General features: G+C 42.8%; 1 protein-coding gene across 5 annotated transcripts; it reads right to left on the bottom strand.

Moving 5' to 3' along the window:
* Positions 1 to 3,749: 3,749 nt before the first annotated feature.
* On the bottom strand, positions 3,750 to 23,472 carry cdk12 (cyclin-dependent kinase 12). Of its 5 annotated transcripts, none has more exons than XM_037791726.1 (14): positions 21,385 to 23,471; positions 18,293 to 19,027; positions 16,514 to 16,693; positions 16,282 to 16,421; positions 16,004 to 16,174; positions 13,324 to 13,513; positions 12,252 to 12,308; positions 11,893 to 11,994; positions 10,301 to 10,378; positions 10,061 to 10,177; positions 9,840 to 9,971; positions 9,410 to 9,624; positions 6,960 to 7,382; positions 3,750 to 5,323 (listed from the first exon to the last, which is right to left on the bottom strand). In XM_037791726.1, exons 1-14 carry the CDS (start codon positions 22,617 to 22,619, stop codon positions 4,965 to 4,967), a joined length of 4,134 nt encoding a protein of 1,377 aa, XP_037647654.1. In that variant the 5' UTR covers positions 22,620 to 23,471; the 3' UTR covers positions 3,750 to 4,964. The 5 variants fall into 5 exon arrangements, with proteins under 5 accessions (XP_037647654.1, XP_037647653.1, XP_037647652.1 ...); XM_037791725.1 differs by having other exon boundaries at positions 9,398 to 9,624; positions 11,893 to 11,991; positions 21,385 to 23,470; XM_037791724.1 differs by having other exon boundaries at positions 9,398 to 9,624; positions 21,385 to 23,469.
* Positions 23,473 to 24,756: the final 1,284 nt, after the last annotated feature.

Here is a 24,756-nt window from a genome sequence, read left to right as displayed (position 1 = left end):
TAGATGTGGGACTGTGGGAGTCCCTTCCTCCCCTCACTGAGTTTACACATAGTCACTGATCAAACAGCCTCAGTCATCAAACTCAACATCAAACCGTAGCATCACGGCTCAGAGAGACAACAGCGGCCCAGATTTACACTGCACAAAGGGGCTACCACACACACACACACACACACACACACACACACACACATGGAATACCTGGGCATTTGGAGTAAGAGATATTATCTTGTCAGTTAAGAGATTTTTTTTACTAGTGCAGATCCTATTTTTTAACTTCAAATTAAATCTAGATTTTTAATTACAGTAACGAATAAAAGTGATAAAAGTGAGTGATTGACTTTATGGAGTGCTTCAGCTGCAGAATTCATAGTTTTGTCTGGAGAAGCCGGCATCACATCTCCAACTGAAACTGTGCACTTTTGAATGTTAACATGGACTTGAGTTAATAAATCTCAATGTGAGTCTGAAAAGATGAGTGTCAAGCCCAGTCAGAAAGCTCATCTAAATACTGTAGAAATGTGTGAAACGTTACTCAAATGTTTCTTTATGTGGAAAATTGAAATGCAGGATTAATTACATTTTCCCTCCAGAACCAGTCAAGAGTTCGCCCTCCTTCCTTGTCCGTCAGTTTCCTCTTTTTCGTGCATCCTTGGCGAGCTTCCTGTCAAATTAAAATGTAGATCAGTTCAGACAGACTTTTGTTTTAAATAGATTCTTACATTGTTTGTTGTGGCAAAGCTGAAAAACAATAAGAACTTTAGTGGCCAAGAAAGTTTCAGATTGAAAGCAGCATCTGAAAAGTCACTGCCCATTTCCACAACTTTAAACCAGACGTCCTACAACAACAACAACATGATGATTGACTGCTGGTAATTGGGACTAGTAAACATATTTCTTTTGCCCAAAATACATCAGTACTTCATCTAGTGGCTGGTGTACATTTAAGCAGAAGGATTCACATTCCTAAGTGCTCTTTGTAGTCGGTTGGGGTCCAGGCAGATGTGTGATGTGAGAGCCGGGTCCATCATTTTACATCATATTAGAAGGAGGTGCTATTTGTTCAAGGTTGCCAGATTTCACATAGTGGACAAAGGGTACTTAATGCTGCTGAGATTATGGTAAAATATGCTGTAGATATGCTCCAACAATCAGCTTGAGAACATTGGACTAAGAAGTGATGCAAAAAAATACAAGAGTATGAGTACAAATTTGGTATAAATTGACTGAAATGTTCCGTCACTCAATTCACTATGTGTCTGGAAGTCCTCCAAAATCACTGTAGCTGACAGCGACAGCGGCATCCAAAATGGAGGCTCCATTTTGGATGCCGCCGCCGCCCGTCTCTGCCATGCATGGCGAGTACGTGCTTCAGACTGGCAGCGTGGCACATTTATGGGCATTCCCCATAAGGTGCCTTTCTGATTGATGGCGCAGCCTCGTGCACCTCCCTCTCTCCTCAGTCCTGATTTATTCGTCTAGTCTCTGTGACTTGGCACTGGCATTGCCCACTATACTTCTCCTGTGTGGAAACTCCCTGCGGGCACATTCACTATTATTTGGAGTCCCGACGGGCGAAAGCATCAGACAGAAACACACACACACACACAGCACCGTCTCATCTCACTCACACTGGGCCGGTGCTAGAGGGCAGGTGAGCCTCCCACTGCCTCCACTCTGAAAGGATCTCTCACCCAGAGGGCTCAGCTGCTCGCTGGGCCAGAGGGGTAAGCGGCTCTGTAAGGCTGCCAAGTGAGGAGCTGGTCTGGGTATGCATGAGGCCAATCCTAACACACACACACACACACACACACTCACACACACACACACACACACACACACACAGCCAGTCTTGCATGAACCTCGCAGGCTTCTCTCTTTGCCAATCTGCGGTTTATGATCCTTGTCTGCCTGTCAGGATCTTCATAAAGAGATCAACCCAAGTGGTAAAAGAATCAACATATAAATAAGACTGATGCATATATACGGTCTGACTGGGGAAATCTCATACACTTCACATATTGGGCAGCGTATAAGAAAACAATTAATTATAAAAACCTACTGTGTTTCACAGGGAATATTAAACTAGTCTTACAACTGCCACAAATATCTAAATAGTGTTTTAAATAAGCCTCCAATTAATAATTATACAATGCTGTTTACCTCCAACCATGATAGACAGATTAAAAGAGAAAAGGGGCATTCAACAGACTGCATATTATTATTATTATTATTATTCATTAGCATTAACACAATTAAGGACAAATTGTTATGGTCATATTCATAAACTCTAGTCTTAATATTTTTGATACTACAAAAGAATTAAATATCAGGATTGACACAACTACTAACAAAACAAGCATACCAAAATGTCTAACCTTATTAAATCTTTTCCACATTCAAGATGTAATTATGCATATTCTTTTATTTTTAGGTTTTTTAGACTTTTTTTTAAATTTCAGATTATGGATTCTGTGTGCTTTTTAGGGCTGTCAATCGATTTAAATATTTAATCGCGATTATTTGCACATTTTGTATCCGTTCAAAATGTAACTTAAAGGGAGATTTGTCAAGTATTTAATACTCTTATCAGCATGGGAGTGGGCAAATATGCTTCTTTATGTAAATATATGTATATATTTATCATTACTAATCAATTAACAACACAAAACAATGACAAATATTGTCCAGAAACCCTCACAGGTACTGCATTTAGCATAAAAAATATGCTTAAATCATAACATGGCAAACTGCAGCCCAACAGGCAACAACAGCTGTCAGTGTGTCAGTGTGCTGACTTGACTATGACTTGCCCCAAACTGCATGTGATTATCATAAAGTGGGCATGTCTGTAAAGGGGAGACTCGTGGGTACCCATAGAACCCATATTCATTCACATATCTTGAGGTCAGAGGTCAAGGGACCCCTTTTGAAAATGGCCATGCCAGTTTTTCCTCGCCAAAATTTAGCGCAAGTATGTCATGGTTAATACCAATTGATTCTTTAGGTTCTCTAGTTTCATATGAAACCAGTATCTTCACTCAGCTTTAAAACTGAGCCTGGCCTACAACCTAAAAACTCTCATTATCACGTTACCTTTGACAGCCCTAGTGATTTTAATTCAGTTTGTGTCATTTTACTTGTGTTACTTGTGTGATCAATGATTTAATGCTTGATATGTTTCTACTCAAAGTACCCTGTAGAATGAAACATGAGCAAACAGGAGCTTCCAGATATAAGAATAATAAGAAACACCTGGTGTGTAACTTAACCTACTGGTTCCCAACCTGGGGGTCGCGAAACTTCACGGGGGGTCGCAAGGCCTTCTTGATTTTAAGGGGTGTAAGACAACCTTTTTTAATAAATATACAGTTGGCCTGTATCTCAGCATATCTCTCTCTATATATATATATATATATATATATATATATATATACACACACATATATCTCTTCCTGCAGTTATTGTGTTCACTATTTGGGTTAATTATTCAGTTTATCAGTTGTTCTGTACTGTTATTGTTATGAATGGAATATGATATGAAATATCCCTAAAATGTGTCACTTAGTCAGGGGTCGTCAGTTTATTCAGTGATAGAAAAGGAAAGGAAAGGTTGTGAACCAGTGACTGCTCAGGTTCTGCCGAGGCCCGACTGTGAGGATTTCCTATAGTTTGAGCTGTAGTCTGAGTGAGTGTCTACCATCTAGTGGCCACTTCAGAGAAACATTCAGAGACGCCAGGAGAGACAATTGAGCTGGTCGCATTACTTCTTTTAATAAACTGAACCAAGAAAACACATATTACAAAATATTTTTTTCTTTTTTACAGACACATGAAATCATTTTCTCCTCCTCTTCCTTTTCCAACGCAAAAAAAAAGGAAACGGAACCATGGACCATTATTTTTTTTTTAAGCGTGTATCCTTTTCTTTAGGTAGAAAATAAATGCACCGAAAAAAAACTAAATTGCACAAGTTGGCAGGGAGGCGACGACATATTAGACGAGGCTTTCACAGCCCACCAGGAAAAGCCGGAAGAGTCAGTTTCTGTGTGTGTATATTATGTTTCTAGCTTTTTTACTTCAACTAGCAGAGTAGCATGTGTATTATGGAGCAGTCCGTCGTAATATAGTGGTTTCATCCTTATTTTGAGACAGGAAGGTGAGTACTTGTTAGGACACAGAGAGGTTGTTTGTGGGTTGAGAACACATTGAAATTCAGCTGAGTTGATGACAGACACGGTATTATATGAAACAGTTGGGTAAACAAAAAAAAACAAAAATACAGTCCTGCAGATGTACACTGTTGTAGGTGCCATCCAAAACAGAAACTTAACCCACACTTCCCCACTAGGCCGAGATCATTCAGGGGTCGCTGGGGCCACGACGGAGGCACAAAGCTGAAAACGGGGGGGCTATCCAGCATGTAAGGTTCAATGGGAAACTCATGGTCCTCCAGCGGTAGCAAATATACCCATACACAGTACACTGTCGCAGACACCACCCCATCACAGAGTGGAAGACTTCATCCTTCCAAAAGAAGATTACTAAAGTGGGCACTGCCGTGGACATGACAATCATTTGTTTTGGGAAGAAAGAAAAAGATCACAGCTGCTTTCTAAGTTGAGTGTCGGCTGCACGGCACTCAAATTGGAAGCTAAACTTCATTCAAGTCAGGACCTTCAGTTGACAGGAAAGAGCAAGGGATACATGGATGGTTAAAGGTCAGACCGACCACAGGTCTAAACAACACAGCTTGTTCAGAGGGCAGTGATGTTCGTGACCTGAAGAGGCCCTTAATCTCTTTCTTTCAGACATTCAACATCTTTGATTCAACTTTAGCTACCTGCTCATGGTCCAGTGAGTCCTAATCTGAAGGTTTCCCTCTGAGTTTCCCTTCAGGCCAGGATTGCCAGAGCCGTCCCCAGGGTGCCCAGGTCTGTCTCACCGGGGGGGAGGACTGAGGGTCAGCGGGCAGCTCCATGGGCAAAGCGGAGGTCTTGGTCTTTAGGGAACTGTGCTGCAGCGGTAGGAGCAGCGGTCCCCAGTCCTGCTGGGGCCTCAGCTGCAGCCACAGCGTCCACAGCAGGAGACGGGTCCTTGCTGCGCTGAGGGGCCCCGGCTTCCGAGTCCCGCTGAGAGATGAGCTGGAGCAAGGCAGCTGCCACGGCGGGGCTGATGTCCTGGCTGGGTTGGGTCTCAGACCCGGCCTGCTGGGCGTTTCCAAGGAGGAGAGCTGACGGAGGTGGCCCGGGTGGAGAGGGCGGACGCTGCTCGCCGGACGGAGGCACCTGGTTGGACCCCTTCCTTTTTGATGCTGCGCCATCTGAAGGGGCCAAACATGACAGAGAACAAAACGTTAGGCATCAAAGAGTATGTTTAACTTCATTGTGGACTATCTACACAATAACCCTTAATCTGATTTGTCTAATTTGCAGTTACGGAAAGTAAAAACGTATTTGTTAAATGGGCCTGACATGGAGCTACACAATGTTGACATTCCTACCTTCACCACAAGAGGGAGAGCAGAGCACTCTAAATGTCTCTTCACATATTTCAGTACCATTTTAAGGGAAAACGTATCTGTCGAGATTGTTGCAATAAAGTTGGTACAATAACAATAAAAATATTCAGACCTGAAAACAAAAAATGTGTCAGGCCTATGATAAACTCTACAATTACGCACCTGTTCACATATAGTTCATCTCAATGTGGAAAACAGAAAAAAGTGCTTTTATTTTAACGTGATTCCGCATCACTGTTAAAGAATGTTTATTAAACATAACAAAGCACCAAATGTATTCACTATATGGGTCCAAAATAATAATTGCATTAATGTATGCAAAACAGATGCGGCTATATTTGTTTGTCCTCCAAACAACCGACTTGAACAAAAGGAAAAATGCAGGAACTAGATGAGAAAACATTAGGAAGGGCATGTACAGCTGGATGAACAGAAAGGGTGACTTATGTAGGAGAATTTTAAGTATTATAAAGGTCAGGACACGATTACCAAAACAGGTTAGTCGCATTTTCTTTTCCAATCTAAAGCAGTGCAAGGCAAACCAAAGGAGGAAAGGGTTTCTCCTTGACAGGAGAAATAACCAGAAGAAAACAGGACTGTTACCATTCCAGTGTCAGCAGCATAGTCAATAGTTTTATTCAACTTGCTAATCACATCTTTGAATTAATATCTGAGTCAGAGTGAACAGCTTAAAACAAAAACAAAACAAAAAAGTGTGACAAACCAAAGTTAAAAAGAAACACATGCAGGTGAGGTCTAAAGATTCAAAACATTTATTTCCACTTGATAATTTATTAGACTTTCTTCATAAAAAGGCTGACATTACAGACTGTTTTAAAGCAACATCGCTTCCTGTGAAGAATCCATGACACCTGCTTTATAATGAAAATGAGGTGAGAACACGTGTGGAGATGGGACAGACACAGAAACAAAAACTGTGAGAAAGAAATAAGGAAGTGGGAGGAGAAACGTGGAAGGGAACAAATACAGTGTGAACCTTTTCTTTTCACTCAAATGAAAAAACGTTCTGGTTTATTGAGTACACCAGTGAGAGATGTCCATGTGCACCAAACCTTTGCCCGGTTACCACGGTCACATGACGACAAACGCTCGACAGACTTTTCGCGAGGTACTGCATTTTTCAATATGTCAGGCGGTAAAAGGGGACAGTGGTGAGCGCGTGAGGAATGTCAGGGATAAAGGAAGAGGTGGGGGATGAATGATAACGTCTAATGGCCCAATTCATTTGGTTAATTGATAATTTTGTTGATTTCGTCAGGTAGTCTAAAGTTGAATTAATTTGAGTATACAGGATTTTTGAGTAACTGTCAGCTTATGTTTGTTCTCTAGCCTGCTCTCCTCATTCTTGCAGTCCCCAGTGATTTTCACCTGACCCCCCCTTTTTTCCCCACCGTCTAGAGACTAAACCGAGACTTGCCCTTGCGATCAGTAGTAGAGGCGGACGAACCGCGCTTTAGTGCCTCCTCTGATTGGACGCCATTGCTCTCATCCCGTTGCTCCTCGGTTTGCGGCTTGATGATGTGGCCCAAAATGAGAGCCAGCAGGTTGGCCTGGTCTTCCTGGCTGAGCGGCGGGTCTCCGGATGCCGGCGAGAGTTCCTGGGGTTCGGGAGGCGGCTCTGGGGGCTGGGACCTGGCAGCAGGCTGGGCCTGGTCCTCTGGAGCCCCCTGGTGGTCAGCGGTCTCGCTGAGGGCAGACAACGACTGGCTGAGAGTCTCTGGGTTGGAGAGGTTGAGGAGCTGGGCCACCTGGGGCAGGCTGAGGTCCGTCTGTCCCTGGAGGAGATTCAGCAGCACCGCCAGCTCAGTCTGGTTCAACTGCTCTGCAGCAACTCCCAGGCCTGAACACATTCACGCAACCACAGTTCAAACTATCAAAACGCAATATCTTGCTAACAAAAAAACTAACATTTGGGTTACAACTAACGATTATTTTCATTGTTGATTATTTTCTCGATAAATTGATTAGTTGTTTGGTCTGTTTGGTGAAAAATTACGTCCTCAAATGTCTTGTTTTGTCCAAAACTCAAATATATTCAGTTTACTGTCATAGAGGAGTAAAGAAACCTGAAAATAATCACATTTAATAAGCTGGAATCAGAGATTTTTCCCTTTTTTTTCTTAAAAAATTACTAAAACTGATTAATCAATTATCAAAATAGTCGGGGTTTTATTTTATTAGTTGACAACTAATTGATTAATCGATTAATCAATTAATCGTTGCAGCTCTAATTTCTTCTGCATCATTCTAAATTACTTTTCACTTGCAAGCAGTCCAACAACATCATACTGCACTCCATCTCTGTCAACATAGGTAACATATATACACTAATATCAGGACAATCAGAAAACACTACTACGAAGTTTGCAGTGTGTTGCAAAAGCGGAATATTGAAACTAGTGCTGTGTATTGGCAAGAATCTGGTGACACGATACGCATCATGATACAGGGATAACGATTCAATATATTGAGATATATTGCGATACTGTAACTGTCATAGTAGCAGAAACAGACCATTTTAGAATAGGAAAAAATAATACATCTGTACTGCATGCAAAAAACTGCATGTTTTTTGCCTAAAACTGCATGGGATTATCATAAAGTGGGCGTGTCTGTAAAAGGGAGACTCATGTTTTCATTCACATATCTCAGCCGATTAGACTGTTGTCAGGCTATTAAATAGCCGTCATCAGTCCCTATAAGCCCCATAGATGTGGGTCAATAGGGGCCTACTACACCCAGTATTAGGTTTTATCATCTATTCACATGGTAGATCACCGAAAGAAAATATTAAAGAACATGACAGCAACCTCTAGCGACCGTAGTAACTTGTTTAAGGTTGTCGGTTCGTTGGTTGGTTGTTGGTTGGTTGTTGGTTGGTTGTTGGTTGGTTGTTTTTGTTTGGAATCCCCGGATGTGTGAGGACGCTGGCGTGTCTGTCGCCGCTTCACTCTCCGCTGCAAAATTGTATTTTTCCTCTGTTTTATTTACCAGTATGATTTTGTGTGCCCTCTTTGTAAAGCGTCCTTGGGTTTCTTGAACGGCGCTATGTAAGTCCAATTTATTATTATTATTATTATTATTATGACAGGAGCAGAAGCAAAAGTCCAGCGCAAAATCAGTGTGAAACTCTAAAGGGTGGAGGTCGGGGATGATGGATACAAAACACAGGGCTTTCACAAAGGAGACCAGGGTTCGTATCCTGTTTGAAACCAACAACATGTAGTTGGCTTTCTGTTCATAATTATTTTAAGCAAAAAAAACATGTTTTTCCCTTAACTGTTTTTTTTGCCTAAACCTAAAGAAGAATTTGTTAGTGTTCAAAATGTAACGTTTCATTCAGTTTTGGTGTTGCTTTTAAGTTTTACTTTCACAACGTAGTAGGTGTAGTAGGCCTCTAATGACCCACATCTATGGTGCTTATAGCGACTGATAACGGCAATTTAATGGCCTGATAACAGTTGAATCGGGTGCATATCTTGGAGGTCAAGTGACCCCTTTGAAAATGGCCATGCCTGTTTTTCCTCACCAAAATTTAGCTTAACTTTGGAGCGTTATTTAGCCTCCTTCGCGACAATCTAGTATGATGGTTGGCACCAATGGACTCCTTAGGTTTTCTAGTTTCATATCATGCCTTTGCTTGAGCTCGCTACAACCTCCGACATACAGAATAGCGGCTGTCGGATTTTTAAGAGGTTAATTAAAAATCAATACAGTGTTTTGTAGAATCGATACAGTATCATAAAACACAATATAACAATACTCATTTATATCAATATTTTCTTACACCCGTAATTTTAACACTTAATACAAAGAAGCGTTTCCGCTAAAAGGCTTTTGAGAGGCGGCTGTTACCTGACAACTCACTCTCTAAGATGGCTGTGGAGGGCGGTTTTCCTGGAGGAGGCGGCGGGGCTCCAGCCGGGCTTTGGGTTTGGGGCCGGCTGTTCTCTCCACTGGAGGTCCCTGTCGCCTCCTTACGGGGCACTTTGGGCGCAGGCACATCCTCGGGCACCCCGCTCTGACGTGCACGTCGTCGCTTCTTACTCCACAGCTCGTGGCAGTCCTGATGGTGAGGAAGACTGGAGACGTAGCAAAAAGAAATTATTATAGCACAACCATGAATTATAAATCAATCAAATAGAATTAAGGAAATGTCCTGAATGAGATATATAAGCAATAAAAAGTATTAACAGAGTACCTGTGAAATATTTCCTACCATCTATCTCTCACAATGTGAAAAACAAATCTGATACTATATATGATAGGTGAAAGCGGAGGCCATGGGGCTACTGACTCTGGCGGCGGCATCTTGCTGGGCTCAACGTTACTCAGAAAGTCACTACTGAGAGCGGTCTCCGATGAGCAGCGCCGTGCGGGGTCGAGGGTCAGCATTCGGTCCAGCAGGTCCAGGGCAGGAGGAGGTAAACTGTGCAGTAAAAGAGAGATTTTTCAGCTGAGGAAACAGACGAAGGGTTGATCACAGCTACTGTGGGGAAGCTCAGCAAGGCTACGTACAAGGCAAACTCCTCCCGCAGCCGCCGTCTGTACTGCTTCTTGGGTTTCATGGTGTTGAAGAGTGGAAGTTTAATGACGTCGGGCCAGGCTGCAGGACAGGGACTCCCGCACAGACGGCTGAGGGAAATGACAGAGAAAGGCAAAGATGGGCTCAGTGATGAAGGAACAGAGAAATCTGGGTGTGAAGGTTGCAGCAGAGGTTACTACTTGAGATGTTGAGTTGAGGAAAGGGCAGCCTACCTGATGAGCTCCAGCTGTAGAAGCTCCTGGTTCGCCTGGAAGATGGGCTTCTTGGTAAAGAGCTCCCCCAGAATACACCTGAACCATGACAAAGATGGGTAGAGGTAGTAAGGAAATATATACTCCCACATATCAAGCTTAAACTAAGTTTAAAACAGTGTCTCAAAGTGTGAATGTCAGACAGGACGATCATGACTGTGACCAATAAATACTATATTCTATTTATTGAGATACATTTCTACAATGCTATACATCCTATGAGAGAGATTTCCCTCTCCGATTCTGACATGAGTTATTACAGATAAAGAAGACAAAGAAGTGCACATGAATACAAAAGGAGTGTAGAAGTTGTGTGGAAATGTATGGCTGGTGCAAAGGTTCAGAATTTTACATACTGCTAAAAAACAATTTGCATTAAATAGTCTTCTGCTATAAATGAAGTTTGGCAGCACGGCACACAGGCGAAAAGAAAATCAAGCATCTCACTCCTGACTGAGCTCACGGTGCTTCAGGATTAAAAACATAACGGATTCAATGTGCTACAAACATCCAGTCTGCACATAATGTATTTGAAACGTATTTGCTTACATGGCAGAAAAAATATACTTTCAATATATCTGTGAATTATTTCTTCCGTCAAGTTTTCCTATGATTCCATAAAAAATATCACCAAACATATCAACTACGGTAGTGTACCATGGTGGGTGGGATACGAAGTTGGAAGACATGCACACTGTCTTTTTAAAAACAGACAATGCAGCTTTGATGTGTTCTCACTTACTGATTATGGATTTATTTAGTGATACAGGGATGAAAATATCAGATTTAATGCTTATTTTCCCAAAATGGGATAGAGTTAAAGCAACTAGTCTAGGGATGTCAAGAGAACCAATACTTTGGTGCCAAGTTGATGCCAAAATTCTGAAATGTGACGGTACTCGCTTTCCTACAGTACCGCAGGGATCAGGACTCGAGACGAATACCGTCCTGTCTTCCTGGGGACGACAGAAAATGTAAGCCTACCTAACTATCGCTTAACAAGTGACCAACTAAATCAAGCGCGGACTCTAAAATCTGAAAGTACACAGTAAACTTGCTATTGACGCGTTTCCCTGATAACGATACATTTGTGAACAACAAATCCGTGTTGAAATTAGCAGGAGAGCTAGTTAGAGTAAGCCGTCAGCAGCTGGCGGGCAGCTCAAGTCCTGCTCGGCTAAATAACGGAGCTAACAGCTAACGTTAACAGAGGTTGCATCGAGTTACATTATGAGACCGTCAGGCTCTATTCAGTAAATATGAATATTGGGCGAAGGTTAATTATAACGATATCATGATGTGTTCAAATGTATCTTGTAAAATGTAGTTTTTGGCGAGAAACTTTTGTTTTTTTTACTGTGGTATCAAATTGGGTATCGAAAATCATGGAATTTCACTGGTATTGGTATCAACTACAAAACATTAGTCCAAATCCACATGAGTTCATGAAGCCTACACTACATTATAGAATGGAAGAGTACGTATGTGAAAGAGGAAATAGCGCAAGTGTGACTGAACAGAGAGATGTGCTGCCATGACGGCGTCCTACTCACCCACAGCTCCATACATCAATGGCTGGAGAGTATCTCTCCTCTCCCAGCAGAAGTTCAGGGGGGCGGTACCATAGTGTGATTACTTTATTAGTGTACGGCCTACTGGGGGGGAAAGAGAGACGACGGTGAGACACAGTATACAGTCATAGAGCATCTATCTGTCTGAAGGACAACAATGTGACAAACACCACCATCTAGTGGAGAATCATGGTGAGGTTTAATTACTGCTTCAATCATCATAAAGACAGTTAATCATATACTTAAATTACAGAAGCCAGCAGATGAGCTTTTCTATTGTATTTATATATTGCATACATTTATGAGGAAAAATATGTAGATGAAAAACACTCTCGTTTTACCTTTCCTCTGAATTGTAAAGCCGGGCCAAACCGAAGTCAGCCAGTTTGATCTGACCTCTGCACGAAGAAAACAAAAATCCGTGATCAGAAGCAACAAACAAGCTCTGTCAACAATTACAAAAGATTACTGAGACAGTAACTAACCCTGAGACACAAAATACAACTCAACTCATCTTTTGGAGCCAGACAGGTTATTTTGAATAACTAGTTTGCATTCAAACAAAACAAAATTATGAACTTTGCAATGACTGCAAATATCCTAATCTTTTTATTCCTTTTTGTCCGTTTCAGGTTACTAAATACTAATACAAGTTATTAGTTCACTAACATTGTAACAATGAAAAATGCACGCTTCATATCAATAAAGCGAGCGTTCAAACTCAGCAAATGTCAGGTAACAAATGTCCAAACTCCAAGTGTCTATTACAGTCAGCTGTACAGTAGCAGGGCAGTGAGCGACAGCAAACTGCAGTGTGGCTTTAAATGCTCCATTCCACAGCAAAACCCACATTTCAGCTACTTTTTATTAGCATCTTAGCTCGTTTAGCTTCCCATTGCATCCTGTAATGTTTGTCGATTGGGTGCAGAATTGAACTGAGCGAGCAGCTGTGAGAAGTTGCTGTACTCCTTCATTGCCGTTATTTGAAGCGCCCAGTTGGTAGCGAAGTAATTAGCTTTGCTGCTGACGCACCTCGAAACACTTGCATTCCCATCATTAAAGTTAGCATTCGACTGCTTTTTGGTCTTGAGTTTACAGTATTTACAGACTACAGCTGCTTTTAAACCATCTGCAGCAATGTTCAAAGTTGTTGATGCGGATAATGCTGCATCATATCGGATACTGTTAATGTCCATTAGCGTAAGTGGGATCAGAGTCACTAAAGTAAACAAACAAACATTAATAAAAAGTAGATCAAACAACATGTAGGCGATACTGGTGAATCAAAATTCACCTGAAACAGCGGTTACTGCTGAACAACTGATTGGTAAAGGCATAGCTGCTACTGCAAATGAACAACATTAGAGACACTACGATATTTCACTCCTGGTGTCCACGGTTCCTGCTCCTTACCTGTTGTTGAGCAGTATGTTGGAGCATTTGATGTCTCTGTGCAGGAAGTTGTTCTTATGGCAGTAGTCCAGACCCTCCATCAGCTGGCGCATGAAGCTGCGGACGTGCTCATGGGAGAACTGGACCAGGCCCGACTCCAGCAGGCCCATCAGGTCGTGGTCCATGTACTCAAACACCAGATAAAAAGCACCTAAACACAGAGGGACGGTGCATTTAGAAATCAGAAACATGAACCACAAGGCTGGAGGTTAGAGAATTGGGCCTGTGACGAGAGGGTTGCTACGTACTTTGACCAGCTCAGAAAATTTAAACTAGCTTTAAATTTGCTTCTCAGTAGGTTAGAATACTCTACAGTGAATACTCTACTGAAATTGTGCAAACCATTGTGCTTTGTCATAACTGCACAGCCAGCTACAGTACAACGCAATGTATATTTCCATCCATTCATTTTCGTCCGCTTATCAGGCTAAGGCTAGCAGGCTAAGCAGGGAATTCCAGACGTCCCTCTCCCCAGCAACGATTTCCAGCTCTTCCTGGAGGACCCCGAGGCGTTCCCAGGCCAGCCAAGATATATAATCTCTCCAGCGTGTTCTGGGTCTACCCCAGGGCCTCTTACCAGTTGGACGTGCCCAGAAAACCTCCAAAGGGAGGCGTCCAGAAGGATCCTGATCGGATGCCCGAACCACCTCAGCTGGCCCCTTTTGACGCGAAGGAGCAGCGGCTCTACTCCGAGCTTACTCCGGATGTCTGAGCTCGTCCCCCTATCTCTAAGGCTGAGCCCAGCCACCCTACGAAGGAAACTAATTTCGGCAGCTTGTATCCGCGATCTCATTCTTTCAGTCACTACCCAAAGCTCATGACCATAGGTGAGGGTCGGAACGTAGATGGACCGGTAAATCAAGAGCTTGGCCTTCCGGCTCAGCTCCCTTTTCACCGCAACAGTCCGGTACAGCAGTTTTCCCTCACTTGTGAACAATACCCCGTGATACTTAAACTCCCTCGCTTGGGACAAAGACTCACTCCCCACCCAGAGGGCGCAACTCTCGGGACAGTTAACTACACTCACGTAATGTGTTTCCGTCATGGCAGTGCAATCAAAGGAGCAGCAGCCACTGTGTGTTCCATCAGCGCCTCCAAAGTCAACTTGACAAGCAAGCGTTGAGCAGTTGCAAGCGTGCAGGGAGGGTCGAGCTCGCGCTCATTACAGCCATGTGCTTGCGGGCCCGCATTTGTGCATGCGGAGCAGAAATGTTCCCTCTCGAGAATGCTTTTCCACTTGCGCGTACTGTTCTGTGCGCTCTTTTCAGTCAGACAGCAGTTTGTTCTTTATTATTATATGCACATTAATTACAACGAAGCAGTCGTTGGCTTTTGAATCTCAGGCTCCCTTCAACAATGCTCCCTAAATATGTAGGCCAATATAAAAAAGAAAAATCACACAAGTAAAAGCAAACTGAGAATCTAAGACATAAAATAGTGCAAGTTCAAATATAGTGCTAAAATATAAACATAAATATAGAATAAAGTAATATTAATTTTGCGGTAGACAGTATTTCAAATGGATAAATATAAAATGTAAACAGGAATGTAGTAATGTATATGCATATGAGAAGTATTATATAGGCCCATATATACTAGTTTATTTTAATCTGTGTGAATTGAGCTTCTCTTGTGAAGTGTGAACTTGCACAGCACTGCTTTATGTGGGATGAATCTTTAAAGAAAGGATGCTCAAGTGAATCATCACTGTGGACTTCATCTGCTGCCAAAGCCAAACCAACTGTAGTAATTATATCAGTCCTAGTTGTTGTGGGTTTTCTTCCAGACGCAGATTAAGAGTGGGTTGAATAAGAAAAAACACTCCACATATTTCCTGAATTTCTTTGTAAATGAGAAATGGTTGAACTTCTGCTATAAATCTGAGTTGTTAAGGTTTTCTGATGATGCCAAACATTTGTTTACATTAGTAAGGTTTGTAAAAACTGGAGTAAATCTATGATTTTCCATGCACACGTCAACCTCCAAATAATATTTACAGGGGCGTGTATTTATCACTCTCAGATAATTAAATACACATTTTGAAACAAGACCTACAACCCGATACACTGCGTTATAAAGCTGATCTGATTCAAATCACCTCAAATTCCCTATTCAGCTTAGATTAACTATGATTTGATACTTTTAACTATACATGAATTTAAATGTTTAAGTTTTTGACTGACATTATCTTAACTCCCAAACAAGAGTAAATTATGGGCAGTGATATACGTGGTAGGGATACAATGGGCAAAATGATACATAAGAGGTGTAGAAATGTGTGTTGTCCTGTTTTTGCATCAAACAAATCTGTGTCTTTTACACAAGGTATTTACAGGTCTGTCTTTTATATAATAAATTAGTGAGTTTTTCTTTATTCATTTTCATGGTATTATTTAACCTGTGATTATCACTGCAGCTCTGAGCAATGTGCACAACGGTGGTGGAAGAAAATCCACACGACCGCCCTTCTTTCAGACATGTTGCAGTTCACAGCTGGTGTTTCAATGGAAAACATTTCCATCAACATGTGTCACTGATAATAGCCAGAAGTACATCATGTCTCAAAGCTTCAGTTAGACAGCAGTGGAGAAGGATTTTTCCATTTTACCCAGCTCTGGCTGATAATATCTAACCTTCTTACCTTTGTCCTTTTTAAAGTCAAGTGCATCCTGCTTGTCGGTGACGATCTCCTTCATGTTGACAACACTGCGGTGCTTGAGCTGCCGCAAGATCTTGATCTCTCTAATGGCTGTGATGGGAAAACCCTCCTTTTCATTGTCCAAACGCACTTTCTTCAAAGCCACCAGTTCACCTGCCATGTTAAAAAGAGGATTTAGAGAAACAGACAGAATGAGAATTGGCCTTAGCCTAAAACAAATGAGTACTACAGTGACTAAAGTCCAGATAATAATCCCTTACCAGTGTCTTTGTCCTTGGCCTTGTACACTTGGCCGTAGGTGCCTTCCCCTATGATGCCAATGATGTCGAATTTATCTACACAGCGTTTGCCCCAGTCGCTCACGGTATGTTTGCGCTCACCATATCGCGGACAGCAAATCCTGTAAACCATCAGAAAGAAAATCAGATTAGATTTAATGTGGAATTAAGAAAAGGTTGATTGGAAGTGGGTGAGTAATAAAAAGAAACTGACTTTGGTCTCTTCTTAAGGACTGTCTGGGGTAGCGGAGGGGCCTGGTGGATGGCGAACTGTGGGGGTGAGGAGTCACCTCCAGTCAGGGTGGGCGGTAAAGGAAGGTCAATGAGTGACGGCCGGCTCCGAACTTCCTTCTCTTTCCTAGATAGCCTCTGAGGAGGGGTGGACTTCTTTGGACTGACGGTGCAAAATACAAAAGAGTTTTAGAGAAAAGTATACTCGATTAAAGAGACAGAGGAGAAGCAGATATTAGATATGAACTTAAAAAGGTGCACTCCTTGATTGTGAACCCCATATCACCAGATTTTCCCCCAGCTCACTGTTTATTGTAAAACAACTGCAGGAAAAACCATGCAACTCAATGGGTGGGGCAGAGGAGAGCGCGAGCCTTCGAGCTTACATTAACAGGAGCTTTGTGATAATTTATAATCAAAGTTATCAGGTGCAATTTACTCTGTTTAGTAATGTTGACCATGTGAACACCCACAGGTGTTTTCAGTTAATCTGGCTGATTAGACCTCTTCTCAGGACTGTGTGGGCATGTATAGACTAATTGTTTGACATCCTCCTGAGTCTCTTGTTAGGGCAGGACAAATTACACCCTTATCATTCTTATTGGTAGATGAAGATTTGTGACCTAATAAATTTTAATTTCCATCAAAGCTCCTACCTGAGTAGACGTCTAATCAGCCACAGTAACTGAATTTTTCCTGAAGGTTTTAACCAAAGAGAGAATTTGGGTGTGTCAGTTTGATTTAGATGTGTAACGTTATACTTTTTGTAGTATGACAATTATCATAATTAACTAACGCCTAAAGGAGGCAGAAATAATACCGTTTACTCATCACAAGTTACCATATCTAAAGGGTTGTCTTGAAATGTCTTGCTCTTACTTTACATGAGTAATGATGATGAATGGATAGCAACAAAAGAGACAAGCATAGAAATAAAATAGGAGTAGAAGAGATTCAACTGTTTGCTGTGGTAATTTGACTAGTACAATGGAAAATGGCAATAGTTGTTATGGTGACAACAGAACGCACGTCAGTGGTGCAGTTAAGTGTTTGCTCGCAGCTCGCCGGGAAGAGAACGGACTCCCGAACACCTGACTGGCTAGTTAGCTAGGTAGCTTGTCCTCAGGCGGAGGGACCGTTTAGACCCGCTGCTTCCGCTGGCCACCAGCTCGCTGTTCGGCTCATTTTCCGTAATCAGTGCAGCACCAAAGCCTGGCGGAACGAGCACTACAGCTAAGCAGCCAGCTGTCCCCTAGCTAGCTATCTTGCTAATTCCACCATGCTTCAACGTCACACTGTTTACAGGAAGTGAGCCAAACAAAGTTGTCACTCATCTGGCGATAGCCATGTGCTTTCCTCTGCTGTGACAAGAGTGTGTGGATGAAGAATTACATTTTTTAATGCAAAGCCTCACCAGTGAGTCCGCGACTTGCAGAAAGTATATTTAGTTTATATGGAAGTCAGCCCGCTACACTGGTCGCTAGGGCAACGGTAGACATAAAAATGCCCACCGCTCTGACCATCCTGCTACTTTGATTTGAATGGGAATATCCGTGCCTCTCCTATATTATATTTTTATGGAAGTAAGTGATGACTTCAGTGGTGTATTATCATGGATGTACTGTGGGCTATATTTTCTAAGCACAGATGTAAGTTGCACAAAATGTGACCTTCACTCCGTACAAGAGATTAGCATGCATTGAAACTAGTGTCCAGTGTGACATATACTGTTTGTCTGTATCCTTTTGGGGGGGTTACTCACCTGTCCTGAGCGTTTCCCAGCAGAGCAGGCGGTAAAGGCAGGAGAGGCAGAGTCGACGTCTTGTGGAACGGGACCTGGCGGAGAGGGCTGCGTGCAGGAACCGGAGCTGGCGATTTGGCCTGGGATGTGGTTGGGGGTGTAGGAAGCTGAACACTGGGAGGCTGAACACTTGTTTCAGCCTGAGGCGGCGGCGGTGGAACCTGGGTGGCTGGAGCGGGTGGTTCAGGAGGAGAGGGCTCAGGAGGAGCAGGAGAGGAGGTGGAAGGGGAAGGTAGAGGTGCAGTAACCTCATTTTCAGCACTGGGAGCATCCTGGGGTAATGGTGCGGGTGGTGGGGGCAGAGGTTCTTCTGCTTCTGCCGAGTCTATTTCTGGCTGGGGAGTCGCGGGTTTAGTGGGTCGTAAGGAGGAGGAGCCAGCAGATTTACGTGCTAGTGCCGGGGCAGGTGTTGGTGCCGGTGGAGGCGCCGGCGGAGGGGTGGAAACACCACCACCACTAGCACGGGCAGCCGCCTCAGCAGCCTGCCGTTCCTTCTTCCTGCGGCTCAGCTCTGCTCCCAGGCTGGAGGTTGGCGGCAGGCGAGAGGAGGGAGGAGAGCGGCTAGCTGGCCGGCTGCTGTGGGAGCTGGCCGCCGCTGCAACGGAGGAAGTATGCCTCTTGTTACGGGAACGAGAGGAGGAGCGGCGAGAAGACGAGTAGTGCATGGGGGAGCGGCTCCTGGAGCGGCCAGAGCGTCTAAATAAAAGAAATACGTTTTATTAAAACAATGCCATAAACATTTCATATTCTGCTGCACCTTCCTCAAGTCAGAGATTATGATACAACATGTTGCAGGCTTTTTGAGTGGGTAGTAAACTGAAACAACCTCTTCCATCACTAAACAAGATGGCCACTGATCACATCAAAATGAAAACAAAACCATATGGCCTTTTGACATGGGATGTAACAATTTAATAGACGTAAACAAGCCAAAACTGAAACAACTGTTGCTCTCAAAACCGAAGGACAGATTGGATCTAAAACTTTGATAGACTCTGAAGTCACAGCTTATTCTTCCTTGTATAATTTCCTAGTTTACATTTGCTTTGACACACAAGATAATTAAGAAACTGTATACAATTTTGAAAATATCTCTGGGCTTTTTTATTCTGCCGGTACAAATAACACTCTGTTCACTGCACAATAAGAATTTAACACACAAGGTGCAGCTCTATTCATTCAACCAAACGTGCCAACTGGAAATGATGACTGGCTTTGTACGATGTGGAAAAAATATGAACATGGTATTACACATGAAAATATATCTTATTATCTTCTTATTTATAAAACAATGTTAACTGTTCTCACCACCAGGTGCCAGGTATAGAGAGAACAACGGCTTATATCTACTAGCACAGACCAGGGTTGCTGTGCCCTAACCTCCTCATGGTAGCCATAAAGATCATGGTTTATGGATATTTTACACTGCAAAATAAAAAAAGGTAGTGTGCAGTCACCTGTGTGTCTTGACACTATCTCCATCCTTTAATTTTCTCACCCTCAGGATTCTGTCTATGTTTTCTGTGGTCTATTAGGGACTCTAATAGCAAGCCTCCTTTTAAGAGTACATATTTGCAGGAGGAAGAAGGGCTCTGCAAGTTCAACAGGTGTGCCTGACTTTAAACTCACAATGCAGGTTGCTAATGTTTGTTTAAATAGCCCGATAGGTAGTAAGCTAGATAGATGTACTTTATTGATCCCAAATTGGGAAATTCTTGTGGTAAAGCAGTAGGTTATCCAGGCAAGTAACCTAGTTACCTGGAATATCAATATGTGTGTCACTATGCAACCCCACTATGCAAAAATACTACTAAAGATGGCTTGATGGGTAAACTGGCCTTCTGTTTTAAACTTACAATGCAGGTTGCTAATGTTTGTTTAAATAGCCCGATAGGTAGTGAGCTAGATAGCTAAATAGATGTACTTTATTGATCCCAAATTGGGATATTCTTGTGGTACAGCAGCAGGTTATCCAGGCAAGTAACCTAGTGACATCAATATGTGTGTCACTATGCAACCCCACTATGCAAACAATACTACTAAAGATGGCTTGATGGGTAAACTGGCCTTCTCTTTTAAACTTACAATGCAGGTTGCTAATGTTTGTTTAAGTAGCCCGACAGGTAGTTAGCTAGATAGCTAAATAGATGTACTTTATTGATCCCAAATTAGGACATTCTTGTGGTAAAGCAGCAGGTTACCCATGCAAGTAACCTAGTAACCTGGAATATCAATATGTGTGTCACTATGCAAAAATACTACTAAACTTTCATGAAAACACTCATCATGGCCCAATCAACAGTGTGTGTCAGCTTTAGAACATATTCTGATATAAGCACTGTCAATGACCTAGCACTTTTTAAATCTAAACGCAAGACTTTTTTATTTAGATTGGCTTTTAATACCTAGTAGCCCTGTGACATTTTTCCTTTGCTTTTTATGTGCCTTTTTTATGATTTTATGATATGTTGTGTTTTTATTCCTGTTATTTCTTGATGTTAATGTAAAGCACTTTGGGTACCTTTTGGTTATTGTAAAGGGCTATACAAATACATTTTGATTGATTGATTGATTTAATACATCTCACAGGATGACTCTCATCCTCTGTCTGGTGAGTTCCAGCTTCTCCCATCTGGTCGGAGGTTTAGGGTCCCAAGGTGTAGAACAAAGCTCTACAGGAACAGTTTTGTTCCAGCTGCAATTTTTTCACTTAAAAATAAGTCATAGCAGCTTTTGCACATAATTATGGAAAGTTTATCCCTTTTCTCATTTTTATTGTGTTTTTTTTTTTTTGTCCTGACATTTCAGTAGTTTTTTTTATATTGTTCTTGTGGCCTTCTCTTTTTGCTGGGTCCTGATTCCAGTTGAGTACTCTTTGTCATGTTGTTGGTGTGTCTGTCTCTTGTCTGTGCTCTACCTTATTGTCAATACGGATGTCATCCTCTATTTTTGCTGCAAAAACAAATCTACCTACGGGTACAAATAAAGTCACCTGAACCCTGATATTCTCCAAGATTATAAAGCCACCCTGCTGCAAAGCATCATATACTCACCGAGACATGGGACTGGTGCTGGAGGACCTGCGGGTCCCATAGGGGCTGATGGATCGTCTCCTTGAGTACGGGCTGCTGTCTCTCTCGTAGCTGGAGGACCTGTGTCTGCTGCCGTAGGGGCTTTCTGATCTCTGCCTGCTGCGGCGGGACATATCCCCGTAAGGACCGGGGCTCTGCTGGTGCTGGGCCACCCTCCGCCTGGTGGAGTAGCCGTCATCCACCTGCTGCTGCTGCTGCCCATACCCACTGCCTTGTGGACTCTCGCTTCCAGCCACTCTTCTAGGACTTGGCGAGAGAGCAGCAGAGCTTGTTGCCTTCCTGCGAGGGCTACCTCTACTACTCGAAGACTTGCCTTTAAGGGTCGCCTTGTGGCTCTTGGTGGACTTGCGGTGGTGGGCTCTATCTGCTCGGTTCCTCTGGGAGGAGGGGGTGCGGCTGCTGCCTCCCTCTCCTCGGGCCTCTCTCCTCTGCTGCTTGTCTTTGCGAGACTTCCCTGACTTCCCACCGCTCTCCTTGCTCCGAGATGAAGATGTGGAGGACGTGGTGCTGCCTACGCTGGCTGCAGGCTGCAGCTGGGTGGAGAGCATGAGCTTAGACTCACCACCCTCTGCTTGGAGCTGGCGTTTGGATGAGAAGCCTGAAGAGGAGGAGGAGGCAGCTTTCTCCCTGCTCTTCCCAGAAATCTTCTCGCGGTCTTTGCTGCTCTTCTTCTTGTACCCACGTTCTCCATTACCGGGGTCTCTAACTTTATTAGGGTCCTTGGGCTTTTTCCGGGAGTGTCTGTGCCCCCTGTTCCCTTTAACAACTTCTTCTTCTTCCTCTCCTTCTTCTCTACCGATATCGTCCCTATCGTAGTCAGGTGACGGAGGCTCCAGTCGGTCCCCGCCGGCGCCTCCTCTCTCTGAAGGCCTGGAGGACGGCGGGTCTGAGAAAGTGTCCGAGTCGGAGCTGATATCATCGTACTCCACCAGAGGCTTCACCGCGTTGACGCCAGGTGGCGCAGCAGCATCGGTGTTATAATCTCCCGGTCCCGGTGCTGCTCCTCGGAAATGTTTAGCTGATTTATGCCGTTTGCGTTTCGAAGAAGAAGACATTGAATGTTTTAACTGCACCTTGTTGCCTGTTGCTCTGCTTGTCGCCTTGGGAGTCGCAGAGGCCTGGGTCTGGGTCTGGTGTGCCACACCGCTAGATTCCGGCTTCCTCTTGGTCCCATGGTGTCGGTCCGACCCAGGCATCTCCTCCTCCACCTCCTCCTCCTCACGCCGGTACCTCTCCTCCTGCAACTGGGCCTCTCTGGTGGTCCAGGCAAGTCATTCACAGGAGAAGCAGTACTCCCAAAACTAAAGTGTTACTAAGCAGAAAGAGAATAACACAAAATAAACACAACCAAGGCCGCTCACGTCCAGTTTCTCCTCCTTCAATTCATTCCATGGTAGATCACCATTAGTTCGTCAAAAGCAGGAACAAAAAATGCCCAAGGTTGTTTCCCCAGTGCCTTTAAAGTATGTACACTGACTTAGTCAATGATTCCAACCAAACATCGGAGCATTGTGGTGTCGTCTCCGGCTCAATGTTTAAGCTAGCTAGCTAGCTGAAGCTCGGCGGTTAGCGGGGCTGACTCGTACAAAAAAAAGAAAAAGTCCCCTTTTTGTGAAAAGGTGTCCTTGTCCGGTGCCAAGTTAACTTTTATTCCACAGAATTGCGGTCTTTTTAGCATTCAGAAACAAGCTAAAAACGCCTTCATTTTTAAAAAGGACGCTCGTTTCTCGGAACAAAATTTGAAAACTTGACCCGGTTGGTACTGTTTACATGTTTATGTAAGTTTTTATCCCCTATAAAGTCAATAATGATTAGAAATCATAGTATTTTCGTGTGCAGTAGATGTTCCAGTTTATTATCAATGGCTCTGGGAATCAACCAGGCCTATATTTAGGGCGATGCTAGTGGATTTTAGTATCATCCACAGCCCTATCTGAAGGAGACTACAAACGCCATTGTGGCTCCTGTGACTAGCAACCTTCTGCGCAGAGCGGAGGGAACCGGAAACCAGGAACGCTGTCAATCTTGGGCGTATCTTAGCAACGGCCTATCACAACCATAGAGCCCGCCTACTGGATGACTCGTGGTCGCAAAACTGCTCAGAGAGAGAGAGATGCATCCATCTGTTATAAAAAACATGTTTTAACCATTCAAGTATTACAGGATTTTTTTATGTGAAATGAAAAGAACACACACAGCCTTTGGTCACACGGGAAGTATCATGGTCAGGATCATGGTGGGTTTGTAATTTTTAAACATGGCAAAGGCTGGATTACTAACAGGCAAAGTGGGCAACTGCCCTATAGGGCCCTGAGAGCTCCAAGCTTTCCATGTGTCATCCATCTGGTTTGTGCTAATTTAATTGATAATGTGTTTAGGAATATGCCCAATATCAACTGACATGATAAGGGCATAACTTTTATAGTAGGTGCTGCTTAATAGGCTCAAAAGTAAGCAGTAGGCATATAAGGCAAGAAAACTTAATTATATTTTTCTTAAGTATATCTCGATCAAAAGATTAAGTACAAGTAGGCTTATAAACCAAGTATACTTAGACTTTTCTGTATACTTTTCATTATATGCCAAGTATACTTAGACTTTTCTACTAATACTACTACTACTACAGAGCAAGTATACCTTTCTGTAGGCCTATAATGCAAGAATACTTAATGATATTTTTCTTAAGTATATCTCGATCAAAAGATTAATTACAAGTAGGCCTATAAGCCAAGTATACTTAGACTTTTCTGTATACTTGTCAGTATAAGCCACGTATACTTGGACTTTTCTGTATACTTGTCAGTATAAGCCAAGTATACTTAGACTTTTCTACTACTACTACTACTACTACAGCCAAGTATACCTTTCTGTAGGCCTATAAGGCAAGAATACTTAATTATACTTTTCTTAAGTATATCTCGATCAAAAGATTAATTACAAGTAAGTCTATAAACCAAGTATACTTAGACTTTTCTGTATACTTGTCAGTATACGCCAAGTATACTTAGACTTTTCTGTATACTTGTCAGTATAAGCCAAGTATACTTAGACCTTTCTGTATACTTGTCAGTATAAGCCAAGTATACGTAGACTTTTCTACTACTACTACAGGCCAAGCATACCTTTCTGTAGGCCTATAAGGCAAGAATACTTATTTATATTTTTCTTAAGTATATCTCAATCAAAGGATTAAGTAAATCATGCATTAAAACATAAATTAGTTGAACAAGGAATATACAATAGCAAGCTATAGTCTTTAATAAGCACTTCATAATGTGAGCCAAGTCAAGTTGATAACAATGGTAACTGAAGTCAAACTTCCCACACCTGTTC

This window comes from Sebastes umbrosus, chromosome 14 (genome assembly GCF_015220745.1).
Source record: "Sebastes umbrosus isolate fSebUmb1 chromosome 14, fSebUmb1.pri, whole genome shotgun sequence".
NCBI classification, from domain to species: Eukaryota; Metazoa; Chordata; class Actinopteri; order Perciformes; family Sebastidae; genus Sebastes; species Sebastes umbrosus.
The sequence above is the reverse complement of the archived record's forward strand: the minus strand, read 5'-3'. Positions and strand labels throughout refer to the sequence as shown.